Genomic DNA, 26,188 nt, shown 5'->3' on the forward strand with positions numbered 1-26,188 from the left:
ATCCAGCGGTGGGAGCCCTTTTTCTTCCTCTCCACCAGGTAACCTGCACCGGTGGGACAGGTCAGGGACAGGTGAGAGAGAGGTGAGACAGGTGAGGGACAGGTGAGGGGCAGGAGCCCAAAATCCCCCTTCATCCAGTGGTGGGAGCCCTTCTTCTTCTTCTCCACCAGGTAACCTGGCACAGGTGGGACAGGTGAGACAGGTGAGACACGTGGGGACAGGTGAGACAGGTGAGGGACAGAAACTGAGCTTCATCCAGTGGTGGGAGCCCTTCCTCTTCCTCTCCACCAGGTAACCTGGCACAGGTGGGACAGGTGAGGGACAGGTGAGAGAGAGGTGAGACAGGTGATGGACAGGTGAGAGGTGAGACAGGTAAGGGACAGGTGAGACAGGTGAGGGATAGAAACTGAGCTTCGTCCAGCAGTGGGAGCCCTTCCTCTTCCTCCCCACCAGGTAACCTGCACCGGTGGGACAGGTGAGGGACAGGTGAGAGAGAGGTGAGACAGGTGATGGACAGGTGAGGGGCAGGTGAGGGACAGGTGGGACAGGTGAGGGACAGAAATTGAGCTTCATCCAGCAGTGGGAGCCCTTCCTCTTCCTCCCCACCTGGTAACATGGGACAGGTGAGGGACAGGTGAGGCACAGGTGAGACAGGTGAGGAACAGGTGGGACAGGACACATGGACAGACAACAGACAGGAGTGGGGATGAGGAGGGGACATCCAGGTGCGTGCCCAGGTGCCAGGTATGGGCTCTCACCTGTGACCGGCTGCCCCCCGTCGAACTTGGGGGGCTCCCAGACGAGCACGGCCCAGTCCTCGCCCACCTGGGTGACACGGACGGCCTCGGGCGGGTCGGGGACATCTGCGGGGACAGGGCGCACCTGTGAGCCAAGGTGTCCTCCCGTGTGCCCACAGGTGTGCCCAGGTGGGTCCCCAGGTGTGCCCAAGTGTCCCCAGGTGTCCCCAGGTTTGCCCAAGTGTGCCCAAGTGTCCCCAGGTGTGCCCAGGTATGCCCAGGTGGGTCCCCAGGTGTGCCCAGGTATGTCCAGGTGTGTCCAGGTGCCCTCAGGTATGCCGAGGTGTGTACCCAGGTGTGCCCAGGTGCCCCCAGCTGTTCCCAGCTGTGTCCCCAGGTGTGCCCAGGTGCCCCCAGCTGTTCCCAGGTGTGTCCCCAGGTGTGCCCAGGTGCCCCCAGCTGTTCCCAAGTGTGTCCCCAGGTGTGCCCAGGTGCCCCCAGCTGTTCCCAGCTCTACCCAGGTGTGTCCCCAGGTGTGCCCAGGTGCCCCCAGCTGTTTCCAGCTGTGTCCCCAGGTGTCCCCAGGTGCCCCCAGCTGTTCCCAGGTGTGTCCCCAGCTGTCCCCAGGTGCCCCCAGGTGCCTCCAGCTGTTCCCAGGTGTTCCCAGCTCTTCCCAGGTGTGTCCCCAGGTGTGCTCAGGTGCCCCCAGCTGTTCCCAGGTGTGTCCCCAGGTGTGCCCAGATGCCCCCAGGTGCCCCCAGCTGTTCCCAGGTGTTCCCAGCTCTGCCCAGGTGTGTCCCCAGGTGCCCCCAGCTGTTCCCAGGTGTTCCCAGCTCTTCCCAGGTGTGTCCCCAGGTGTGCTCAGGTGCCCCCAGCTGTTCCCAGGTGTGTCCCCAGGTGTGCCCAGATGCCCCCAGGTGCCCCCAGCTGTTCCCAGGTGTTCCCAGCTCTGCCCAGGTGTGTGCCCAGGTGTGCCCAGGTGCGCGCCGTACCCACGACGCGGATGTTGATGGCGGCCGTGTCCTCCCCCGCGGGGTTGGTGACGCGGATCTCGTAGCGCCCCTCGTCGGCGCGCTCGGCGCTCTCGATGACGAAACTGCTGAGCTCGTGCTTGGCCTCCAGCCGCACGCGGCCCTCGCGCGCCGAGAACTCCTGCGACAGGTGAGGCAGGTGGGACAGGTGAGGCAGGTGGGACAGGTGAGGACAGGTGAGGCAGGTGGGACAGGTGGGACAGGTGTGGGACAGGTGAGGCAGATAACACAGGTGGGACAGGTGAGGCAGGTGAGGCAGGTGGGACAGGTGACACAGGTGGGACAGGTGAGGAACAGGTGGGACAGGTGAGACAGGTGTGGGACAGGTGAGACAGGTGGGACAGATGGGACAGGTGAGACAGGTGGGACAGGTGAGAGAGGTGGGACAGGTGGGACAGGTGTGGGACAGGTGAGACAGGTGTGGCACGTGACACAGGCATAACACAGGTGTGACAGGTGTGACACAGGGGTGACACAGGTGTGACACAGGTGACACACAGGTGAGCTCACCTGGCCGTCCTTGGTCCAGGTGACGGTGGGCAGGGGCTCTCCCGAGATGGGCACGTCCAGGCGCAGTTTGTTGCCCGCCACCACCACCAAGGTGTTCTCCGAGTCCCGGCCCGAGCAGTCCAGGTGGATCTTGGGGGGCTCTGGGGGGAAAAGGGGGGGACAGGGATGGCACCGACCCACACAGGTGTGCCCAGGTGTCCCCTGTCCCCTCAGGTGTGCCCAGGTGTCCCCACAGCTCTCCTGTCCCCTCAGGTGTGCCCAGGTGTCCTCACAACTGTGCCCAGGTGTCCCCTCAGGTGTGCCAAGGTGTCCCCACAGCTGTGCCCAGGTGTCCCCTCAGGTGTCCCCTCAGGTGTGCCCAGGTGTCCCCTCAGGTGTGCTCTGTCCCAACAGGTGTGCCCAGGTGTTTCCCAGTTGTCCCCTGTCCTCAAAGGTGTGTCCCCAGGTGTTCCAGGTGTGTCCCCAGCTGTCCCCAGGTGTGTCCCCAGGTGTCCCCAGGTGTGTCCCCAGGTGTGTCCCCAGCTGTCCCCAGGTGTCCCCAGGTGTCCGGAGGCGTCCCCAGGTGTCCTCAGGTGTGTCCCCAGGTGTCCCCAGGTGTGTCCTCAGCTGTCCCAGGTGTCCCCAGGTGTCCCCCCAGGTGTGTCCCCAGGTGTCCCAGGTGTCCCCAGGTGTCCCCCCAGGTGTGTCCCCAGGTGTCCCTAGGTGTCCCCCCAGGTGTGTCCCCAGGTGTCCCCAGGTATGTCCCCAGCTGTCCCAGGAGTCCCCAGGTGTGTCCCCAGGTGTCCCAGGTGCGTCCCCAGGTGTCCTGAGGTGTTCCCAGGTGTGTCCCCAGCTGTCCCCAGGTGTCCCCAGATGTCCCCAGGAGTCCCCAGGTGTGTCCCCAGGTGTCCCAGGTGTCCCCAGGTGTCCTGAGGTGTCCCCAGCTATCCCAGGTGTGTCCCCAGGTGTCCTGAGGTGTCCCCAGGTGTCCCAGGTGTCCCCAGGTGTCTCCCCCCAGGTGTCCCCAGGTGTCCCAGGTGTGCCCTGTCCCCGCAGGTGTCCCCTCCCCCTCACCTTGTTTGGGGACGTACTCGACCTTGATCTCTGTGGGCGGGGGAGGGGGGATTAGTGACGTCAGAAACCCCGTGACATCACCGGTGACGTCATCGGGACTCCCAAGAGACTCGACCGGGAATTCCCCAGTGACGTCATTGGAGAAACGCCCCCCGTGACATCATTGCCCCACGTGCCCCCCCAACTTCCCCAAATGCCCCCCAAATTTCCCCAAAACACCCCCAGTGCCCCCCAACACCACGAAATCCCCCCAAAACACCCCCAAATCCCCCGAAATCCCCCCAAAACACCCTCAAACACCCCCAAATCCCCCAAAAATCCCCCCAAAACACCCCCAAATCCCCCGAAATCCCCCCAAAACACCCTCAAACACCCCCAAATCCCCCAAAAATCCCCCCAAAACACCCCCAAATCCCCCGAAATCCCCCTCAAAACACCCTCAAACACCCCCAAATCCCCCAAAACACCTCAAACACCCCCAAAGCACCCCCAAAACACCCCCAAATCCCCCGAAATCCCCCTCAAAACACCCTCAAACACCCCCAAAGCCCCCCAAATCCCCCCAAAACACCCCCAAATCCTCCGAATTCCCCCCAAAACACCTCAAACACCCCCAGAACAACCTCAAACACCCCCAAATCCCCCGAAACCCCCCCCAAAACACCCTCAAACACCCCCAAATCCCCTGAAATCCCCCCAAAACACCCTCAAACACCCCCAAATCCCCCCAAAACACCCCCAAATCCCCTGAAATCCCCCTAAAACACCCTCAAACACAACCAAATCCCCCAAAAATCCCCCCAAAACACCCCCAAATCCCCCGAAATCCCCCTCAAAACACCCTCAAACACCCCCAAAGCCCCCCAAAACACCCCCAAATCCCCCCAAATCCCCTGAAATCCCCCCAAAACACCCCCAAATCCCCCGAAATCCCCCCAGAACACCCTCAAACACCCCCAAATCCCCCCAAAAGACCCCCAAATCCCCCGAAATCCCCCAGAACAACCTCAAACACCCCCAAATCCCCCGAAATCCCCCCCAAAACACCCCCAAATCCCCCAAAACCCCCCCCAAAACACTCTCAAACACCCTCAAACACCCCCAAACACCCCCAAATTTCCCCTAAATGCCCCCAAACGCCCCCAAACACCCCCAGGTGCCCCCCAAACCCCCAAAATGGCCCCCCAAACACCCCCAAATTTCCCCGAAATCCCCCCAAAACACGCTCAAACACCCCCAAATCCCCCCCAAATGGCCCCCCAAACACCCCCAAATTTTGCCTAAATGCCCCCAAATCCCCCCCAAACACCCCCCAAACACCCCCAAATTTCCCCTAAATGCCCCCAAATCCCCCCCAAATGGCCCCCCAAACACCCCCAAATTTCGCCTAAATGCCCCCAAATCCCCCCCAAACACCCCCCAAACACCCCCAAATTTCCCCTAAATGCCCCCAAATCCCCCCCAAACGCCCCCCAAACGCCCCCCGTGCCCCCGGCCCACCGAGGAAGTTGAGCTTGGCCGACAGGGTGAGGGCGAAGCCGTCGGGGACGAAGGTGTAATCGCCCTCATCCTCGGGGCGCACGTCGTCGATCACCAGCTTGTGGATCCTGGGGGGCACGGGGGGCAGCGTTTGGGGGGGCTCAGAATCCCCGAAATCCCAAAAATCCCCGGGGAAAAACCCCAAAATCCCCAAAAAATCCACTCAAAAAATCAAAAAATCCCCAAAAAAATCCACTCAAAAAATCAAAAAATCCCCCCAAAAAATCCACTCAAAAAATCACAAAATCCCCCCAAAAAATCCACTCAAAATATCACAAAATCCCCCCAAAAAATCCACTCAAAATATCACAAAATCCCCCCAAAAAATCCACTCAAAAAATCACAAAATCCCCCCAAAAAATCCACTCAAAATATCACAAAATCCCCCCAAAAAATCCACTCAAAAAATCACAAAATCCCCCCAAAAAATCCACTCAAAAAATCACAAAATCCCCCCAAAAAATCCACTCAAAATATCACAAAATCCCCCCAAAAAATCCACTCAAAATATCACAAAATCCCCCCAAAAAATCCACTCAAAAAATCACAAAATCCCCCCAAAAAATCCACTCAAAAAATCACAAAATCCCCCCAAAAAATCCACTCAAAAAATCACAAAATCTCCCCAAAAAATTAACTCAAAAATCCCAAAAAATTCCACTCAAAAATCACAAGATCCCGAAAAATTCCACTCAAAAATCATAAAATCCCAAAAAATTCCAATCAAAAATCACAAAATCCCAAAAAAATCACCCAAAAAAATCACAAAATCAAAAAAAATCCACTCAAAGATCATAAAATCCAAAAAATTTCACCCAAAAATCACAAAATCCCAAAAAAAATTCCACTCAAAATCCCAAAATCCCCAAAAAATCCACTCAAAAATCACAACATCCCAAAAATATTCACCCAAAGATCATAAAATCCAAAATAATTTCACCCTAAAATCCCAAAATCAAAAAAAAAAATCCACTCAAAATCCCAAAATACCAAAAAAATTCCACTCAAAAATCCCAAAATCCCAAAAAAATCCCACTCAAAAATCCCAAAATCCCCAAAATTCCCATCCAATCCCATTTGGGATTTTTGGGTTTTTTTGGTTTTTTTTTTTTTTGATTTTTGGGATTGTTTGGGTTTATTTTTGGGTTTATTTTTGGGTTTATTTTTGGGATTTCTTTGGATTTTTTGGGTTTATTTTCAGGATTTTTTGGGTTTATTTTTGTGGGTTTTTTTGGGTTTATTTTTGGGTTTATTTTTGGGTTTTTTTGGGGATTTTTTGGGTTTATTTTTGGATTTTTTTGGGGATTTTTTGGGTTTATTTTTGGGATTTTTTTTTTATTTTTTTGGGGATTTTTTGGGTTTATTTTTGGGATTTTTTGGGTTTATTTTTGGGATTTTTTGGGTTTATTTTTGTGGGTTTTTTTGGGTTTATTTTTGGGATTTTTTTTTTGGATTTTTTTGGGGATTTTTTGGGTTTATTTTTGGGATTTTTTGGGTTTATTTTTGTGGGGTTTTTCGGTTTATTTTTGGGATTTTTTTTTTATTTTTTTGGGGATTTTTTGGGTTTATTTTTGGGATTTTTTGGGTTTATTTTTGTGGGTTTTTTGGGTTTATTTTTGGGTTTATTTTTGGGGTTTTTTTTTTTTGGATTTTTTTGGGGATTTTTTGGGTTTATTTTTGGGATTTTTTGGGTTTATTTTTGTGGGGTTTTTTGGGTTTATTTTTGGGATTTTTTTTTTTTTTTGGGTATTTTTTGGGTTTATTTTTGGGATTTTTTGGGTTTATTTTTGTGGGTTTTTTTTGGGTTTATTTTTGGGATTTTTTTTTGGATTTTTTGGGGGATTTTTTGGGTTTATTTTTGGGATTTTTTGGGAATTTTGGGGATTGTCTGGGGGTTTCGGGGTCTCACCTGCCGGTGTGGGAGATGTGGATGCGTTTGCTGGGCCGCACCTCGACGCCGTTCTTGAACCAGCGGCCGGTGACCTTCTCGTCCGACACCTCGCACTTGAACACGGCCTGCTCGGTGGCCTGCACCGTCAGGTCCGCGATGCCCTGCAGCACCTCCAGCTGCTTCTCTGCAACCCAAAACATCCCCATGGACCCCCAAAAATCCATGGGGACCCCAAAAAAATCCATGGGGACCCCCCAAAAATCCATGGGGACCCCCAAAAAATCCATAGGAACCCATGGAGAACATCTGGAGAACCTCATGAGATGTCTTCAGCACCTCCAGCTGCTTCTCTGCAACCCAAAACATCCCCATGGACCCCCCCAAAAATCCACGGGGACCCCAAAAAGTCCATGGGGACCCCCAAAAAATCATAGGAACCTCCTAATTCCCTGGGATCTTCTGGGATCTCCAGGACCTTCTCCAAGGTGACCCTCAAACATCTCCTGGACCTTCCAGGACCCTCCAGGAACCCCAAATTCCTCTGGAACCTTCTGAGATCTCCAGAACTTCTCCAAGATGACCCTCAAACATCTCCTGGACCTTCCAGGACCCCCCAGGACCTCCAAGGACCACGGAGAACCACGGAGGACGTCCCACCTTCCACGATGACCTCGGCCTCGGCCTCGCCGCCGTTGGTCATGATGCGGTAGCGGCCGGTGTCCTCCTTGGTGGCCTCGTTGAGGATCAAGAAGTGCTTCTTGCCGTCCTTCTTGAAGCGGTACTTGAAGGTCTCCTCGCGGGTCAGCTCCACGCCGTCCTTCGTCCTGCGGGGTGGACACGGCGTGGACACGGGTGGGCATGGCGTGGACATGGAGATGGACATGGAGATGGACATGGAGATGGACATGGGGTGTACACAAGGATGGACATGGGGTGGACACAGGGACACAGGTGGGCATGGTGTGGACATGGAGACGGACATGGGGTGGACACAGGGTGGACATGGGGTGGACATGGAGATGGACACGGGGTGGACACAAGGATGGACATGGGTGTGGACACAGGGACACAGGTGGGCATGGCGTGGACATGGAGATGGACACAGGATGGACACGGCGTGGACACGGGTGGGCATGGTGTGGACATGGGGTGGACATGGGGTGGACATGGGGTGGACATGGAGATGGACATGGGGTGGACACAAGGATGGACATGGGGTGGACACAGGGTGGACACGGGTGGGCATGGCGTGGACGTGGAGATGGACATGGGGTGGACACAGGGTGGACACAGGGTGGACCCGGTGTGGACATGGGTGGGCATGGTGTGGACATGGGGTGGACACAGGGATGGACATGGGGTGGACATGGAGATGGACATGGGGTGGACACAGGGTGGACACAGGTTGGACATGGCATAGACATGGAGATGGACATGGGGTGGACACAGGGTGGATATGGGGTGGACATGGAGATGGACATGGGGTGGACACAGGGTGGACACAGGTTGGACATGGGTGGGCATGGAGATGGACACAGGGTGGACACAGGGTGGACATGGAGATGGACACGGGGTGGACACGGCGTGGACATGGAGTGGACACGGGTGGGCATGGGGTGGGCATGGTGTGGACATGGAGATGGACACGGGGTGGACACAGGGTGGACACGGCGTGGACACGGGTGGGCATGGGGTGGACATGGGGTGGACATGGAGATGGACATGGGGTGGACACAAGGATGGACACGGGGTGGACACAGGGTGGACACAGGGTGGACACAGGTGGGCATGGCGTGGACATGGCGTGGACATGGCATGGACATGGAGATGGACACGGGGTGGACACAGGGTGGACACGGTGTGGACACGGGTGGGCATGGGGTGGACATGGAGATGGACATGGGGTGGACACAGGGTGGACACAGGTTGGACATGGGTGGGCATGGTGTGGACACGGAGATGGACACGGGGTGGACACGGGGTGGACACAGGGTGGACACAAGGTGGACACAGGGTGGACACGGGGTGGACATGGGGTGGATGTGGAGATGGACATTGGGTGATTTGGGGTGGACACAGGATGGACACAGGATGGACACAGGATGGACACGCGGACACAGCACGCCACAGCTGGACAGACGGGGTGGACATGGAGATGGACATGGGGGTGGATGTGGAGATGGACATGGGGTGGGTTTGAGGTGGACACGGGTGGACATGGGGTGGACACAAGGTGGACATAGAGATGGACACAGAATGGACAAAGGGTGGACACGAGGTGGACACAAGGTGGACATGGAGATGGACATGGGGTGGGTTTGAGGTGGACACGGGTGGACATGGGTGGACATGGGGTGGACACAGAGATGGACACAGAATGGACAAAGGGTGGACACAAGGTGGACAGGGGGTGGACATGGAGATGGACATGGGGTGGATTTGAGGTGGGCACGAGGTGGACACGGGGTGGACATTGGGGTGGACATGGCTGGATGTGGAGATGGACACAGGGTGGACACCAGGCGGACATGGAGTGGATATGGAGATCGCCATGGGATGGACACGGGTGGGCATGGGATGGACACGGAGATGGACACGGGGTGGACACCAGGTGGACACGGGGTGGACATGGCTGGATGTGGAGATGGACACGGGGTGGACACCAGGTGGACACAGAGATGGACACAGAATGGACAAAGGGTGGACACAGAGTGGACACGGAGTGGACACGGGGTGGGACATGGGGTGGACATGGGGTGGACATGGGGTGGACATGGGGTGGACATGGGGTGGATGTGGAGATGGGACATTGGGTGGATTTGGGGTGGACACAGGATGGACACAGGATGGACACAGGATGGACACGCGGACACAGCACGCCACAGCTGGACAGACGGACGGCCACAGCTGGACTCGCGGACAGCTGGACAGATGGACAGCCGGACACATGGACACGGGGACAGCCGGACACACGGACACACGGAAAGCCGGACACACGGACACAGGGACAGCCGGACACACGGACACAGGGGACAGCCGGACACACGGACACATGGACACACAGACAGCTGGACACATGGACACAGGGGACAGCCGGACACAGGGGACAGCCGGACACACGGACACAGGGGACACACGGACACACGGACACAGGGGACACACGGACACAGGGGACAGCCGGACACACGGACACAGGGGACACACGGACACAGGGGACAGCCGGACACACGGACACAGGGGACACACGGACACAGGGGACAGCCGGACACACGGACACAGGGGACACACGGACACACGGACACAGGGGACACACGGACACAGGGGACAGCCGGACACACGGACACAGGGGACACACGGACACAGGGGACAGCCGGACACACGGACACAGGGGACACACGGACACAGGGGACAGCCGGACACACGGACACAGGGGACACACGGACACAGGGGACAGCCGGACACACGGACACAGGGGACAGCCGGACACACGGACACAGGGGACACACGGACACAGGGGACAGCCGGACACACGGACGCAGGGGACACACGGACACACGGACACAGGGGACACACGGACACAGGGGACAGCCGGACACACGGACACAGGGGACACACGGACACAGGGGACAGCCGGACACACGGACACAGGGGACACACGGACACACGGACAGAGAGCTGGACACACGGATGCATGGACACACAGACAGCCGGACACACGGACACAGGGGACAGCCGGACACACGGACAGCTGGATACACGGACACAGGGGACAGCCGGACACACGGACACAGGGGACAGCCGGACACACGGACAGAGAGCTGGACACACGGATGCATGGACACACGGACAGCTGGACACACGGACAGCCGGACACACGGACAGATGGACACACGGACACACGGACACAGGGACAGCCGGACACACGGACAGAGAGCTGGACACACGGATGCATGGACACAGGGGACAGCCGGACACACGGACACGGGACAGCCGGACACACGGACAGCTGGACACACGGGCACAGGGGACAGCCGGACACACGGACACAGGGGACAGCCGGACACACGGACAGAGAGCTGGACACACGGATGCATGGACACACGGACAGCTGGACACACGGACACAGGGGACAGCCGGACACACGGACAGCTGGACACACGGACACAGGGGACAGCCGGACACACGGACAGAGAGCTGGACACACGGATGCATGGACACACAGACAGCCGGACACACGGACACACGGACAGCTGGACACACGGACAGCTGGACACAGGGACAGATGGACACACAGCTGGACACACGGACACAGGGGACAGCCGGACACACGGACAGCCGGACACAGGGGACAGCCGGACACACGGACAGCCGGACACACGGACACACGGACAGCTGGACACAGGGACAGCCGGACACACGGACACACGGACAGCCGGACACACGGACACACGGACAGCTGGACACACGGACACACGGACAGCCGGACACACGGACGTCCGGCCGGCCGGCGCTGCCCGTACCACATGACCTGCGCGCCCTCCTCGGACACCTCGGCCTCCAGCACCACGCGCTCGCCCACCACCACCTGCTGGTCCTCAGGGCCCTGCACGATGGTCACGGGCGGCTCTGGACACGTGAGGGGACAGGGGACAGGTGAGGGGACACGGGTGAGGCGTTACAGGGGAGGGGTCACAGGTGAGGGGACAGGGGACAGGTGAGGGGTGCCCCCCCAGGTACCCCCAGGTGTGCCCAGGTGTGCCCGGTGCTCACCCTTGACGAAGCTCTTCTCATTGATGCAGCACTCGAACCCCCAGGTGCCCCCAGGTGTGCCCAGGTGCCCCCCAGATGCCCTCAAACCCCCCCAGGTGCCCCCCAGGTAACCCCAGGTGCCCTCCAGGTGTGCCCAGCTGTGCCCAGGTGCTCACCCTTGACGAAGACCTCGGTGAAGCTCTTCTCGTCGTTGACGCGGCACTCGTAGGCGGCGTCGTCGGCCAGCGAGCACTTGTTGATGGTCAGGATGCGCTTCAGCCCCACGTTCTCGAACACGTACCTGCGGGACACACCTGGGCACGCCTGGGCACACCTGGGCGTGCCTAGGGGGGCACCAGGGCACACCTGGGGGCACCTGGACATGCCTAGGGGGGCGTCTGGGGACACCTGGGGACACCTGGGGACACCTGGGACACACCTGGGCACGCCTGGGCACACCTGGGCGTGCCTAGGGGGGCACCGGGGCACACCTGGGGGCACCTGGACACGCCTAGGGGGGCATCTGGGGACACCTGGGGACACCTGGGGACACCTGGGACACACCTGGGCATGGTTAGGGGGCATCTGGGGACAGCTGGGACACACCTGGGCACACCTGGGGATGCCTGGGCATACATGGGCGTGCCTAGGGGGGCACCTGGGGGCACCTGGACACGCTTGGGGGCGTCTGGGCACACCTGGGCACACCTGTGCCACACCTGGGCACACCTGGGGGCACCTTTGCCCACCTGGGGCACACTTGGGGGTGTCTGAGGGACAACTGGGGACAGCTAGGGGACGGCTGAGGGGCACCTGTGCCCACCTGTGCCCACCTGTGCCACACCTGGGCACACCTGTGCCACACCTGGGGGCACCTTTGCCCACCTGGGACACACTTGGGGGTGTCTAAGGACACCTGGGGTTGCCTGAGGGACAACTGGGGACAGGTGGGGGACGGCTGAAGGGCACCTGTGCCACACCTGGACACACCTGGGGGCACCTTTGCCCACCTGGGACACACTTGGGGGTGTCTGAGGGACAACTGGGGACAGCTGGGGGACAGCTGAGGGGCACCTGTGCCACACCTGGGCACACCTGTGCCACACCTGGGCACATCTGGGGGCACCTTTGCCCACCTGGGACACACTTGGGGGTGTCTGAGTGACAACTGGGGACAGCTGGGGGACGGCTGAGGGGCACCTGTGCCACACCTGTGCCACACCTGGGCACACCTGGGCACACCTGGGCACTCACTTGTTGCTGGGCTTGATGAGCTGCCCGTTCTTGTACCACTTGAGGGGCAGGTCGGGGTTGCTGAGCTCCACCATCAGCCGGATCTTGTTGCCCTTGTCCACCTGGTAGGCGGGGTCCAGCTTCCGGATGAAGGCTGGAGGGGCGGGGGACAGGTGAGCTCAGGGAACCCCAAAAAAAAATCATCCGGGAACCCCAAAATCACCCCAAAATCACCCCCAAATCCTCAAAATTGCCCCAAAATCCCCAAAATCCGACAGCACCCCAAAAGGTTCCTCAGGGGTTCGACTGCCAGGTGAAGGCTGCGGGGGACAGGTGAGCGCAGGGGACCCCAAAAATCACCTGGGAACCCCAAAAATCACCCGGGAACCTCCAAATGGCCGGGAACCCCAAAAAGCATCTAGGAAGTCCAAAAAACCACCCGAGAACCCCAAAAAATCATCTGGGAACTTCTCAAAATCACCTGGGAACCCTAAAAATCACCCTGGAACCCCCAAAAAATCATCTGGGAACCTCAAAAATCACCTGGGAACCCCCAAAAAACACCCGGGAACCCCGAAAAATCATCCAGGGACTCCAAAAAATCATCCGGGAACCCCAAAATTACCCAAAAATCCCCCAAATCCGACAGCACCCCAAAAGGTTCCTCAGGGAACAAGCAGGGGTTCAGGGGGGACAGGTGAGCTCAGGGAACCCCAAAATTCCTCCCAAATCCATCAAAATCCATCCAGAATTCCCAATTTTCCCAAAATCCCATGAATTTTCCCCAAATTCCTCCCACCTTCGCTCTTCTTGGGCTCCACCTTGATCTTCTTGAGCCACTTGAGCCTCCTCAAAATCCCCCAAAAATCCCCTTCGATTTCCCAAAAATTCCCCAAAATTTCCCAAAATTCCTCCAAAAATTCCTAAAAAATTCCCGAATTTTCCCAAAATCCCCCGAATTTCCCCAAATTCCTCCACCTTCGCTCTTCTTGGGCTCCACCTTGATCTTCTTGAGCTGCTTGAGCCTCCTCAAAATCCCCCAAAATCCCCCCGGATTTCCCAAAAAAAACCCCAAAATTCCCCCCTAAAAAACCCTAATTTCCCAAAATTCCTCCAAAAACTCCAAAAAATCACCCGAATTTTGCCAAAACCCCCCAAATTTCTCCCAAATTCCTCCCACCTTCGCTCTTCTTGGGCTCCACCTTGATCTTCTTGAGCCGCTTGAGCCTCCTCAATATCCCCCAAAAATCCCCTTGGATTTCCCAAAAATTCCCCAAAATTCCTCCCAAAATTCCTAAAAAATTCCCGAATTTTCCCAAAATCCCACGAATTTTCCCCAAATTCCTCCCACCTTCGCTCTTCTTGGGCTCCACCTTGATCTTCTTGAGCCGCTTGAGCCTCCTCAAAATCCCCCAAAAATCCCCTTGCATTTCCCAAAAATTCCCAAAATTCCCCAAAATTCCTCCCAAAATTCCTAAAAAATTCCCAAATTTTCCCAAAATCCCCCGAATTTCCCCCAAATTCCTCCCACCTTCGCTCTTCTTGGGCTCCACCTTGATCTTCTTGAGCCGCTTGAGCCTCCTCAAAATCCCCCAAAAATCCCCTTGGATTTCCCAAAAATTCCCCAAAAATTCCTCCAAAAATTGCTAAAAAATTCCCGAATTTTCCCAAAATCCTCCGATTTTCCCCCAAATTCCTCCCACCTTCGCTCTTCTTGGGCTCCACCTTGATCTTCTTGAGCCGCTTGAGCCTCCTCAAAATCCCCCAAAAATCCCCTTGTATTTCCCAAAAATTCCCCAAAATTCCTCCAAAAAATGCTAAAAAATTCCCGAATTTTCCCAAAATCCCCCGATTTTCCCCCAAATTCCTCCCACCTTCGCTCTTCTTGGGCTCCACCTTGATCTTCTTGAGCCGCTTGAGCCTCCTCAAAATCCCCCAAAATCCCCCCGGATTTCCCAAAAAAAACCCCAAAATTCCCCCCCTAAAAAACCCTAAATTTCCCAAAATTCCTCCAAAAACTCCAAAAAATCACCCGAATTTTGCCAAAATCCCCCGATTTTCCCCAAATTCCTCCCACCTTCGCTCTTCTTGGGCTCCACCTTGATCTTCTTGAGCCGCTTGAGCATGCCGCGCAGGTCGGTGATGCCGTACTGGAAGGCGATGCGCTCGTACTCGCTCTTCTTGGTGACGCCCTTGAGGAGCTCCCAGATCTCGGGCGGGATCGTGTCCTCCTCGTCGTCCTTCTTCTTCTTCTTCACCTCCTCGGCCTGCTCCTCCCTGCGGAGCGTCGCCTTCATCATCTTCATCATCCTCATCCTCATCGTCTTTGTCCTCGTCCTCATCATCTTCATCCCAAGGTTGTCCTCATCTCGACCCCCTTCCTGTCCTCATCCTCATCATCCTCATCCTCATCTCATCCCTGTCCTCCTCATCCTCATCCCAAGGTCATCCTCATCCTCATCATCTTCGTCCACAACCTCATCTTCATTCTCATCATCCTCATCTTCATCCTCATCCTGCTCATCCTTATCCTCACCTTCATCCTCATCCTCACCTTCATCCTCATCCTCACCTTCATTCTCATCGTTCTCATCCTCATCGTCTTTGTCCTCATCCTCATCATCTTCATCCCAAGGTTGTCCTCATCTCGACCCCCTTCCTGTCCTCATCATCCTCATCCTCATCCCATCCCTGTCCTCCTCATCCTCATCCCAAGGTCATCCTCATCCTCATCATCTTTGTCCTCATCCTCACCTTCATCCTCATCATCCTCACCTTCATTCTCGTCCTCATCCTCATCCTCCTCATCCTTATCCTCACCTTCATCCTTATCCTCATCCTCACCTTCATTCTCATCGTTCTCATCCTCATCGTCTTTGTCCTCATCCTCATCATCTTCATCCCAAAGTTGTCCTCATCTTGACCCCGTTCCTGTCCTCATCCTCATCCTCATCCCATCCCTGTCCTCCTCATCCTCATCCCAAGGTCATCCTCATCCTCACCTTCATCCTCATCCTCACCTTCATCCTCATCCTCATCATCTTTATCCTCATCATCCTCATCGTCTTTGTCCTCATCCTCATCATCTTCATCCCAAAGTTGTCCTCATCTCGACCCCCTTCCTGTCCTCATCCTCATCATCCTCATCCTCATCCCATCCCTGTCCTCCTCATCCTCATCCCAAGGTCATCCTCATCCTCACCTTCATCCTCATCCTCACCTTCATCCTCATCCTCACCTTCATCCTCATCATCTTTATCCTCATCATCCTCATCGTCTTTGTCCTCATCCTCATCATCTTCATCCCAAAGTTGTCCTCATCTCGACCCCCTTCCTGTCCTCATCCTCATCATCCTCATCCTCATCCCAAGGTCATCCTCATCCTCATCATCTTCATCCTCATCCTCACCTTCATCTTCATCCTCACCTTCATCCTCATCCTCATCATCTTTATCCTCATCATCCTCGTCTTTGTCCTCATCCTCATCATCTTCATCCCAAAGTTGTCCTCATCTCGACCCCCTTCCTGTCCTCATCCTCATCATCCTCATCCTCATCCCAAGGTCATCCTCATCCTCATCATCTTTGTCCTCATCCTCACCTTCATCCTCATCATCCTCACCTTCATTCTCATCCTCATCCTCCTCATCATCTTCATCCCAAGGTTGTCCTCATCTCGACCCCCTTCCTGTCCTCATCCTCATCATCCTCATCCTCATCCCATCCCTGTCCTCCTCATCCTCATCATCTTCATCCTCATCCTCACCTTCATCCTCGTCCTCATCCTCATCATCCTCATCCTCAACCCATCCCTGTCCTCCTCATCCTCATCCCAAAGTCATCTTCATCCCATCCCCATTGGCATCTTCATGCCATCCTCCTCCTCCTGCCCTTCCTCCTGTCCTTCCTCTTCCTCCTCCTCCTCCTGCCCTTCTTCATCTTCCTCCTGCCCTTCTTCCTCCTAGCCTTCCTCCTCCTCATCATCCTCTTCCTCCTCCTGCCCTTCCTCTTCCTCCTCCTCTTCCCCCTCCTGCTGCCCTTCCTCCTTCTGCCCTTCTTCCTCTTCCTCCTGTGCCCTTCCTCTTCCTCCTGCTGCTGCCCTTCCTCTTCCTCCTCCTCCTGCCCTTCCTCCTCCTCCTCTTCCTCCTCCTCCTGCCTTCCTCTTCCTCCTCCTCCTCCTGCTCTTCCTCCCCCTCCTCTTCCTCCTCCTCCTTCCCCTCCTCCTGCCCTTCTTCCTCTTCTTCCTCCTCCTGCCCTTCCTCTTCCTCTTCTTGCTCTTCCTCCTCCAGCCCTTCCTCCTCCTCCTCTTCCTCCTCCTCCTGCCTTTCCTCTTCCTCCTCCTGCCCTTCCTCATCCTCCTCTTCCTCCTGCCCTTCCTCCTCTTCCTCCTCCTCCTGCCCTTCCTCCTCCTGCCCTTCCTCCTCTTCCTCCTCCTCCTGCCCTTCCTCATCCTCCTCCTCCTCCTGCCCTTCCTCATCCTCCTCCTCCTCCTGCCCTTCCTCCTCCTCCTCCTCCTCCTGCCCTTCCTCCTCCTCCTCCTCCCGCTGCCCTTCCTCCCCCTCCTCTTCCTCCCCACCTCTTTTTCAGGAGCCCGCTGAAGTCCAGCTCTCCGGCCGTCTCGTCCTTGGCGCCGTTCCTGGGGGATTTTGGGGGCGATTTTGGGGGGATTTGGGGCATTTTGGGGTCCCCGGGGGGGTCCTGGGGTCCAGGAGGGTCCCTGGGGAGGATTTTAGGGGAATTCTGGGGGGTCCCTGGGGGGATTTTGGGGAGATTTTGGGGGGATTTTGGGGGTCCCCAGGGGTGGGATTTTGGGGGGTTTTGAAGGGATTTTTAGGGGATTTTTGTGGGATTTTGGGGTCCCCAGGGGGGTCTTGGGGTCCAGGAGGGTCCCTGGGTGGGATTTTGGGGGGGATCTGGCGGATTTGGGGGATCCCGGGTGGGATTTTGGGGGGGTCCCATGGGGATTTTGGGCTCCCGGGGACATTTTGGGGTCCCGGGAGGGATTTTGGGGTCCTGGGAGATTTTTGGGGTCCCGGGTGGGGGGTTTTGGGATTTTGGGGGGGATCCCGGGTGCGATTCTGGGGTTCCGGGGACATTTTTGGGGTCCCGGGGTGGATTTTGGGGGGTCCCGGGTGGGGTTTTGGGGTTTTTGGGGTCCCAGGTGGTTTTTGGGGGATCCTGGGTGGGATTCTGGGGTTCCGGGGACATTTTTGGGGTCCCGGGGTGGATTTTGGGGGGGGGTCCCACACTCACGTCCTCTTGAAGGCCTGGAGCACATTGTCCGAGCCCGAGGGGCGGCCGGCTGGGGGGAGAGGGGCGTCAGACCCCCAATGTCCCCAAAATGTCCCCAAAATGTCCCAAAATGTCACAAAATGTTCCCCAATCTCCCCTAAATGTCCCCAAATCCCCCCAAAATGTCCCCCAATCTCCCTAAATGTCCCCAAATCCCCCAAAATGTCCCCAAATGCCCCCAAAATGTACCAAAATGTCCCAAAATGTCCCAAAATCTCCCCAAATCCCCCCAAAATGTCCCAAAATGTCCCCAAAAGCCCCCAAAATGTACCAAAATGTCCCCAAAATGTCACAAAATGTCCCCAAAATGACCCAAAATGTCCCAAAACATCCCCCAATCTCCCCTAAATGTCCCCAAAAGTCTGCAAAATGTCCCCAAATCTCCCCAAAATGTCCCAAAATGTCCCAGAATGTCCCCAAAGTGTCCCCAAAAGTCTGCAAAATGTCCCCAAAATGTCCCAAAATGTCCCCCAATCTCCCTAAATGTCCCCAAATCCCCCCAAAATGTCCCAAAATGTCCCCAAATGCCCCCAAAATGTACCAAAATGTCCCCAAAATGTCACAAAATGTCCCCAAAATGACCCAAAATGACCCAAAATGTCCAGAATGTCCCAAAGTGTCCCCAAAAGTCTGCAAAATGTCCCCAAATCTCCCCAGATGTCCCCAAATTGTCCCCTAATGTCCCAAAATGTCTCAAAATGTCCCCAAATCTCCCCAAAATGTCCCCAAAAGTCCGCAAAATGTCCCAAAATGTCCCCAAATCTCCCCAAAGTGTCCCCAAATCTCCCCAAAATATCCCCCAAATGTTCCCAAAATGTCCCCAGATCTCCCCAAATCTCCCCAGATGTCCCCAAAATTTCCTCAAATGTCCCCAAAAATGTCCCGAAATCTCCCCAAAATGTCCCCAAAAGTCCCCAAAACGTCCCAAATGTTCTCAGGGTGTTTTGGGGGTTCTTTTTGGGTCATTTTGGGGTTAATTTTGGGTTAATTTTGGGGTGATTTTGGGTTAATTTTGGGGTGATTTTGGGGTAATTTTGGGGTGATTTTGGGTGTTTTCGGGGCCCACCCTCGACGTCGATGTTGAAGGAGCAGCGGGTGCCCAGGGGGATTTTAGGTGTGAATTTGGGATATTTTTGGGATATTTTTGGGTTAATTTTGGGTTAATTTTGGGGTGATTCTGGGTTAATTTTGGGGTGATTTTGGGTGTTTTTGGGGCCCACCCTCGACGTCGACGTTGACGTTGAAGGAGCAGCGGGTGCCCGGGGGGATTTTAGGTGTGAATTTTGGGATATTTTTGGGATATTTTTGGGGTTAATTTTGGGATATTTTTGGGATATTTTTGAGGTTAATTTTGGGTTACTTTTGGGGTGATTCTGGGTTAATTTTGGGGTGTTTTTGGGTTAATTTTGGGTGTTTTCGGGGCCCACCCTCGACGTCGATGTTGAAGGAGCAGCGGGTGCCCGGGGGGGTTTTAGGTGTGAATTTTGGGATATTTTTGGGTTAATTTTGGGATATTTTGGGGATATTTTTGGGATATTTTTGGGTTAATTTTGGGGTGATTCTGGGGTAATTTTGGGGTGATTTTGGGTGTTTTCGGGGCCCACCCTCGACGTCGATGTTGAAGGAGCAGCGGGTGCCCGGGGGGATTTTAGGTGTTAATTTTGGGATATTTTTGGGGTTATTTTGGGATATTTTTGGGATATTTTTGAGGTTAATTTTGGGGTGATTTTGGGTGTTTTCGGGGCCCACCCTCGACGTCGACGTTGAAGGAACAGCGGGTGCCCGGGTGGATTTTAGGTGTGAATTTTGGGATATTTTTTGGGTTAATTTTGGGGTGATTTTGGGTTAATTTTGGGATATTTTTGAGGTTATTTTTGGGGTGATTCTGGGATATTTTTGGGATATTTTTGAGGTTAATTTTGGGGTGATTTTGGGTTAATTTTGGGTTCATTTTGGGTGTTTTTTGGGGCCCACCCTCGACGTCGATGTTGAAGGAGCAGCGGGTGCCCAGGGGGATTTTAGGTGTGAATTTTGGGATATTTTTGGGATATTTTTGAGGTTAATTTTGGGTTAATTTTGGGGTGATTCTGGGTTAATTTTGGGGTGATTTTGGGTGTTTTTGGGGCCCACCCTCGACGTCGACGTTGACGTTGAAGGAGCAGCGGGTGCCCGGGGGGACTTTAGGTGTGAATTTTGGGATATTTTTGGGATATTTTTGGTGTTAATTTTGGGATATTTTTGGGTTAATTTTGGGGTGATTCTGGGTTAATTTTGGGGTGATTTTGGGTGTTTTTGGGGCCCACCCTCGACGTCGATGTTGAAGGAGCAGCGGGTGCCCGGGTGGATTTTAGGTGTGAATTTTGGGATATTTTTGGGATATTTTTGGTGTTAATTTTGGGATATTTTTGGGATATTTTTTGGGGTTATTTGGGGATATTTTTGGGATATTTTTGGGGTGATTTTGGGTTAATTTTGGGTTAATTTTGGGTGTTTTCGGGGCCCACCCTCGACGTCGATGTTGAAGGAGCAGCGGGTGCCCGGGGGGATTTTAGGTGTGAATTTTGGGATATTTTTGGGATATTTTTGGGGTTATTTTGGGATATTTTTGGGATATTTTTGGGATATTTTTGGGTTAATTTTGGGGTGATTTTGGGGTAATTTTGGGGTGATTTTGGGTGTTTTTGGGGCCCACCCTCGACGTCGATGTGAAGGAACAGCTGTCCTTCTTGTCCTTGGCCGTGACCTCGCAGCGATAATCGCCCCGGTCCCCGGGCACCACCTTGGAGATGGCCAGCTCGAAGGTGAACACCTGAGCGGGGGACAGGTGAGAACGGACAGGTGAGAACATGAACACCTGGGACAGGTGAGAACGGACAGGTGAGAACGGACAGGTGAGAAGAGAATGGACAGGTGAGAACGGACAGGTGAGAACGGACAGGTGAGAAGAGAATGGACAGGTGAGAACGGACAGGTGAGAAGAGAATGGACAGGTGAGAATGGACAGGTGAGAACATGAACACCTGGGACAGGTGAGACAATCCCTGCCAGTCCCTCCCAGTATAACCCAGTCCCCTCCCAATCCCCTCCCAGTTCATTCCCAGTCCCTCCCAGTATAACCCAGTCCCCTCCCAATCCCCTCCCAGTTCATTCCCAATCCCTCCCAGTATAACCCAGTCCCTCCCAGTTCCTCCCAGTTCCCTCCTAATCCCCCTTTAACCCCTCCCAGTATAACCCAATCCCTCCCAGTCCATCCCAGTTAATTCCCAGTCCCTCCCAGTATAACCCAGTCCCTCCCAATCCCTCCCAGTCCATCCCAGTTCATTCCCAGTCCCTCCCAGTATAACCAGTCCCCTCCCAGTCCATCCCAGTTCATTCCCAGTCCCTCCCAGTATAACCCAATCACTCCAGTCCCTCCCAGTTCATTCCCAGTCCCTCCCAGTCCCTCCCAGTGCTCCCAGTGCTCCCAGTTCCCACCTTGCTCTCCTTGTCGCAGCTCTCCCGGAACTGGAAGCGGGCGCCGCTCTTGGCTCCCAGTTCGAGCCATTTGCCTTGAACCATTTGATGCTGGGTTTAACTGGGAGCTGCGCGCCGTCCACGCGGGCCACGGCCAGCACGTCCCCGCCTGCGAGGGCGCGGGTCACTCGGCAACGCAAAAACCACAGGGAAACAGCAAAAAACACCCCGAAAAACCGAAAAAAAAAAAACCAAAAAACAAACAAAACAAAAAAAATCTAAAAAAACCCCCCAAAAAAAACCCCCAAAAAACCCCCCCCCAAAAAACCCCCAAAAAACAAACAAAAAAAAAACCAAAAAAAATCAAAACAAAACAAAAAATCTAAAAAAAACCCCAAAAAAAACAAACAAAAAAAACCCAAACACAAAAAAAAAAAACCAAAAACAAAAAAACCCCCAAAAAAATCTAAAAAAAAAACCCAAAAAACCCCAAAAAACAAAAACAAAAACAACAACAAAAAAAACCAAACCAAACCAAAACAAAAAAAATCTAAAAAAACCCCAAAAACCGCCCCCCGGGACCCCCCAAAATCCCCCCAGGACCCCCCCAAATCCCCCAAAATCTCCCCAAAACCCCTCAGGACCCCCAAATCTCCCCCAAAACCTTCCAGGACCCCCAAAATCCCTCAGGACTCCCCAAAACCCCCCCCAGGACCCCCCATAATCCCCCCAAAACCTTCCAGGACCCCCCCCAAAATCCCCCCAGGATGCCCCCAAAACCCCTCAGGGCTCCCCAAAATTCCCCAGGACCCCCCAAAATCCCCCTAGAACCCCTCAGAATCCCCCACGACCCCCCCAAAACCCCTCAGGGTTCCTCAGAATCCCCCAGGACCCCCCCAAAATCCCTCAGGACTCCCCAAAATCCCCCCAGGACCCCCCAAAATCCCCCCAGGACTCCCCCAAAATCCCTCAGGACCCCCCAAAACCCCTCAGGGTTCCCCAAATTCCCCCCCAGGACCCCCCCAAAATCCCCCCAAAATTCCCCCAAAATCCCCCCAGGACTCCCCCCAAAATCCCTCAGGACCCCCCAAAACCCCTCAGGGTTCCCCAAATCCCCCAGGACCCCCCAAAATCCCCCCAGGACTCCCCCAAAATCCCTCAGGACCCCCCCAAATCCCCCAAAATTCCCCCAGGACCCCCAAAACCCCTCAGGGTTCCCCAAAATCCCCCCAGGACCCCCCCAAAATCCCCCCAGGACTGCCCAAATTCCCTCAGGACTCCCCCAAACCCCCCAAAATCCCCCCAAACTCCCCAAAATCCCCCAGGACCCCCCCAGGACCCCCTAAACCCCCCAAAATTCCACCCAAAATCCCTCAGGACTCCCCAAAACCCCCCCAGGACCCCCATAATCCCCACAGGATGCCCCCAAAACCCCTCAGGGTTCCCCAAAATCCCCCCAGGACCCCCCCAAAATCCCCCCAAAATTCCCCAAAATCCCCCCAGGACCCCCCAAAATCCCCCCAGGACTCCCCCAAAATCCCTCAGGACCCCTCCAAACCCCCCCAAAATTCCCCCAGGACCCCCCAAAACCTCTCAGGGTTCCCCAAAATCCCCCCAAGACCCCCCAAAACCCCCCAAAATTCCACCCAAAATCCCTCAGGACCCCCTCCAAAACCCCTCAGGGCTCCCCAAAATCCCCCCAAACCCCCCAAACCCCCCAGGACCCCCCAAATTCCCTCAGGACCCCCCCAAACCCCCCAGGACCCCCCAAAATCCCCCCAGGACCCCCCAAAACCCCTCAGGGTTCCCCAAAATCCCCCCAGGACCCCCCCAAAATCCCCCCAGGACCCCCCCAAAATCCCCCCAGGACCGCCCAAATTCCCTCAGGACCCCCCCAAACCCCCCAGGACCCCCCCAAATTCCGTCAGGACCCCCCCAAACCCCCCAAAATCCCCCCAGGACCCCCCCAGGACACCCCAAAATCCCTCAGGACCCCCCCAAAACCCCTCAGGGTTCCCAAAATCCCCCCAGGACCCCCTCAAAATCTCCCCAAAATTCCCCCAAAATCCCCCCAGGACTCCCCCAAAAATCCTTCAGGGTTCCCCCAAACCCCCCAGGACCCCCCCAAAATCCCCCCAGGACCCCCCAAAACCCCTCAGGGTCCCCCAAAATCCCACCAGGACCCCCCCCAGGACCCCCAAAACCCCCCAGAATTCCACACAACCCCCCCCAGGACCCCCCAAAATCTGTCAGGACCCCCCAAAATCCCCCCAGGACCCCCCAAAACCCCTCAGGGTTCCCCAAAATCCCCCCAGGACCCCCCCAAAATCCCCCCAGGACCGCCCAAATTCCCTCAGGACCCCCCCCAAACCCCCCAGGACCCCCCCAAATTCCGTCAGGACCCCCCCAAACCCCCCAAAATCCCCCCAGGACCCCCCCAGGACACCCCAAAATCCCTCAGGACCCCCCCAAAACCCCTCAGGGTTCCCCAAAATCCCCCCAGGACCCCCCAAAATCCCCCCAGGACTCCCCCAAAATCCCTCAGGACCCCCCAAAACCCCTCAGGGTTCCCCAAATTCCCCCCAGGACCCCCCCAAAATCCCCCCAAAATTCCCCCAAAATCCCCCCAGGACTCCCCCAAAATCCCTCAGGACCCCCCAAAACCCCTCAGGGTTCCCCAGAATCCCCCAGGACCCCCCCAAAATCTGTCAGGACTCCCCCAAAATCCCTCAGGACTCCCCAACCCCCCCCCAAAATTCCCCCAGGACCCCCCAAAATCCCTCAGGGTTCCCCAAAATCCCCCCAAGACCCCCCAAACCCCCCAAAATTCCACCCAAAATCCCTCAGGACCCCCCCAAAACCCCTCAGGGCTCCCCAAAATCCCCCAAGACCCCCCAAACCCCCCAGGACCCCCCAAAACCCCTCAGGGTTCCCCAAAATCCCCCCAGGACCCCCCCAAATTCCGTCAGGACCCCCCCCAAACCCCCCCAAGATCCCCCCAGGACCCCCCAAACCCCCCCGGGACCCCCCCAGGACCCCCCCAAAATCCCCCCAGGACCCCCCAAAACCCTCAGGGTTCCCCAAAATCCCCCCAGGACCCCCCCAAAATCCCCCCAGGACCGCCCAAATTCCCTCAGGACCCCCCCAAACCCCCCAGGACATCCCCAAATTCCATCAGGACTCCCCCAAACCCCCAAAATCCCCCCAAACTCCCCAAAATCCCCCCAGGACCCCCCCCAGGACCTCCTAAACCCCCCAAAATTCCACCCAAAATCCCTCAGGACTCCCCAAAACCCCCCCAGGACCCCCCATAATCCCCCACAGGATGCCCCCAAAACCCCTCAGGGTTCCCCAAAATCCCCCCAGGACCCCCCAAAATCCCCCCATAATTCCCCCAAAATCCCCCCAGGACCCCCCAAAATTCCCCCAGGACTCCCCCAAAATCCCTCAGGACCCCCCAAAACCCCTCAGGGTTCCCCCAAATCCCCCCAGGACCCCCCAAAATCCCCCCAGGACTCCCCAAAATCCCTCAGGACCCCCCCAAACCCCCCAAAATCCCCCCAGGACCCCCCAAAACCCCTCAGGGTTCCCCAAAATCCCCCCAAGACCCCCCAAACCCCCCAAAAATTCCACCCAAAATCCCTCAGGACCCCCCAAAACCCCTCAGGACCCCCCAAAACCCCTCAGGACCCCCCCAAAATCCCCCCATGACTCCCCCAAAATCCCTCAGGACTCCCCCAAACCCCCCAGGACCCCCCCCAAATTCCGTCAGGACCCCCCCGAACCCCCCAAAATTCCCCCAGAACCCCCCAAAACCCCTCAGGGTTCCCCAGAATCCCCCAGGACCCCCCTCAAAATCCCCCCAGGACCCCCCAAAACCCCTCAGGGTTCCCCAAACCCCCAGGACCCCCCCAAATTCCGTCAGGACTCCCCCAAACCCCCCAAAATCCCCCCAAACTCCCCAAAATCCCCCCAGGACTCACCCAAAACCCCTCAGTGTTCCCCAAAATCCCCCCAGGACCCCCCCAGGACCCCCTAAACCCCCAAAATTCCACCCATAATCCCCCCAGGATGCCCCCAAAACCCCTCAGGTTCCCCAAAATCCCCCCAGGACCCCCCATGACCCTCCAAAATCCCCCCCAAACCTTCCAGGACCCCCCAACCCCCCCCCCCCCCCCCAAAATCCCTCCAAAAACCTTCCAGGACCCCCCCAAATCCCCCCAGGACACCCCCCAAAATCCCCCCAGGACCCCAAAAATTCCCCCAGAACCCCCCAAAACACCTCAGGGTTCCCAAAATCCCCCCAGGACCCCCCCAAAATCCCCCCCGGACCCCCTAAAATCCCCCCAGGACCCCCCCAAATTCCATCAGGAGCCCCCCAAAATCCCCCCAGGAACCCCCCAGGACCCCCCAAACCCCCCAGAATTCCACCCAACCCCCCCCAGGACCCCCCCAAACCCCCCCGGACCCCCCAGCCCCCCTCACCGCTCTCCACCAGGATGTTTTGGGGTTTGCTGATGAAGAGCCCGTCCGGATCTCGGGGTTCGGGGGGGTGGAGGTCGTCTGGGGGGGGGTCAGGGGGGGTCAGGGGAACCCCCTCCCCAAATCGGGGGGGAGGGGATAAACACGGTGGGGGGGGGGGCACAAGAAATTTGGGGGGAAGGGGGGAAAAAAAACTCACCTAAATCATCCTTGGGCTC

At 56.2% G+C, this 26,188-nt stretch overlaps 1 protein-coding gene across 1 annotated transcript in view; it reads right to left on the reverse strand.

Moving 5' to 3' along the window:
- The window catches only part of LOC137466614 (myosin-binding protein C, fast-type-like), a gene marked incomplete at its 5' end in the record, with an annotated part of 41,786 nt that extends 15,731 nt beyond the window's left edge, over positions 1 to 26,055 (reverse strand). Inside the window, 18 exon segments of the mRNA XM_068178290.1 lie at positions 759 to 863; positions 1,730 to 1,889; positions 2,279 to 2,418; positions 3,332 to 3,361; positions 4,832 to 4,938; positions 6,780 to 6,945; positions 7,419 to 7,585; positions 11,282 to 11,387; positions 11,687 to 11,811; positions 12,765 to 12,897; positions 14,821 to 15,020; positions 17,320 to 17,379; positions 17,997 to 18,045; positions 19,102 to 19,124; positions 20,750 to 20,844; positions 21,510 to 21,586; positions 21,589 to 21,657; positions 25,974 to 26,055. Coding sequence (XP_068034391.1) covers positions 759 to 863; positions 1,730 to 1,889; positions 2,279 to 2,418; positions 3,332 to 3,361; positions 4,832 to 4,938; positions 6,780 to 6,945; positions 7,419 to 7,585; positions 11,282 to 11,387; positions 11,687 to 11,811; positions 12,765 to 12,897; positions 14,821 to 15,020; positions 17,320 to 17,379; positions 17,997 to 18,045; positions 19,102 to 19,124; positions 20,750 to 20,844; positions 21,510 to 21,586; positions 21,589 to 21,657; positions 25,974 to 26,055 — 1,894 coding nt within the window.
- Between the last annotated feature and the right edge of the window lie 133 nt (positions 26,056 to 26,188).

Source organism: Anomalospiza imberbis, unplaced genomic scaffold, assembly GCF_031753505.1.
Source record: "Anomalospiza imberbis isolate Cuckoo-Finch-1a 21T00152 unplaced genomic scaffold, ASM3175350v1 scaffold_331, whole genome shotgun sequence".
NCBI lineage: Eukaryota > Metazoa > Chordata > Aves > Passeriformes > Viduidae > Anomalospiza > Anomalospiza imberbis.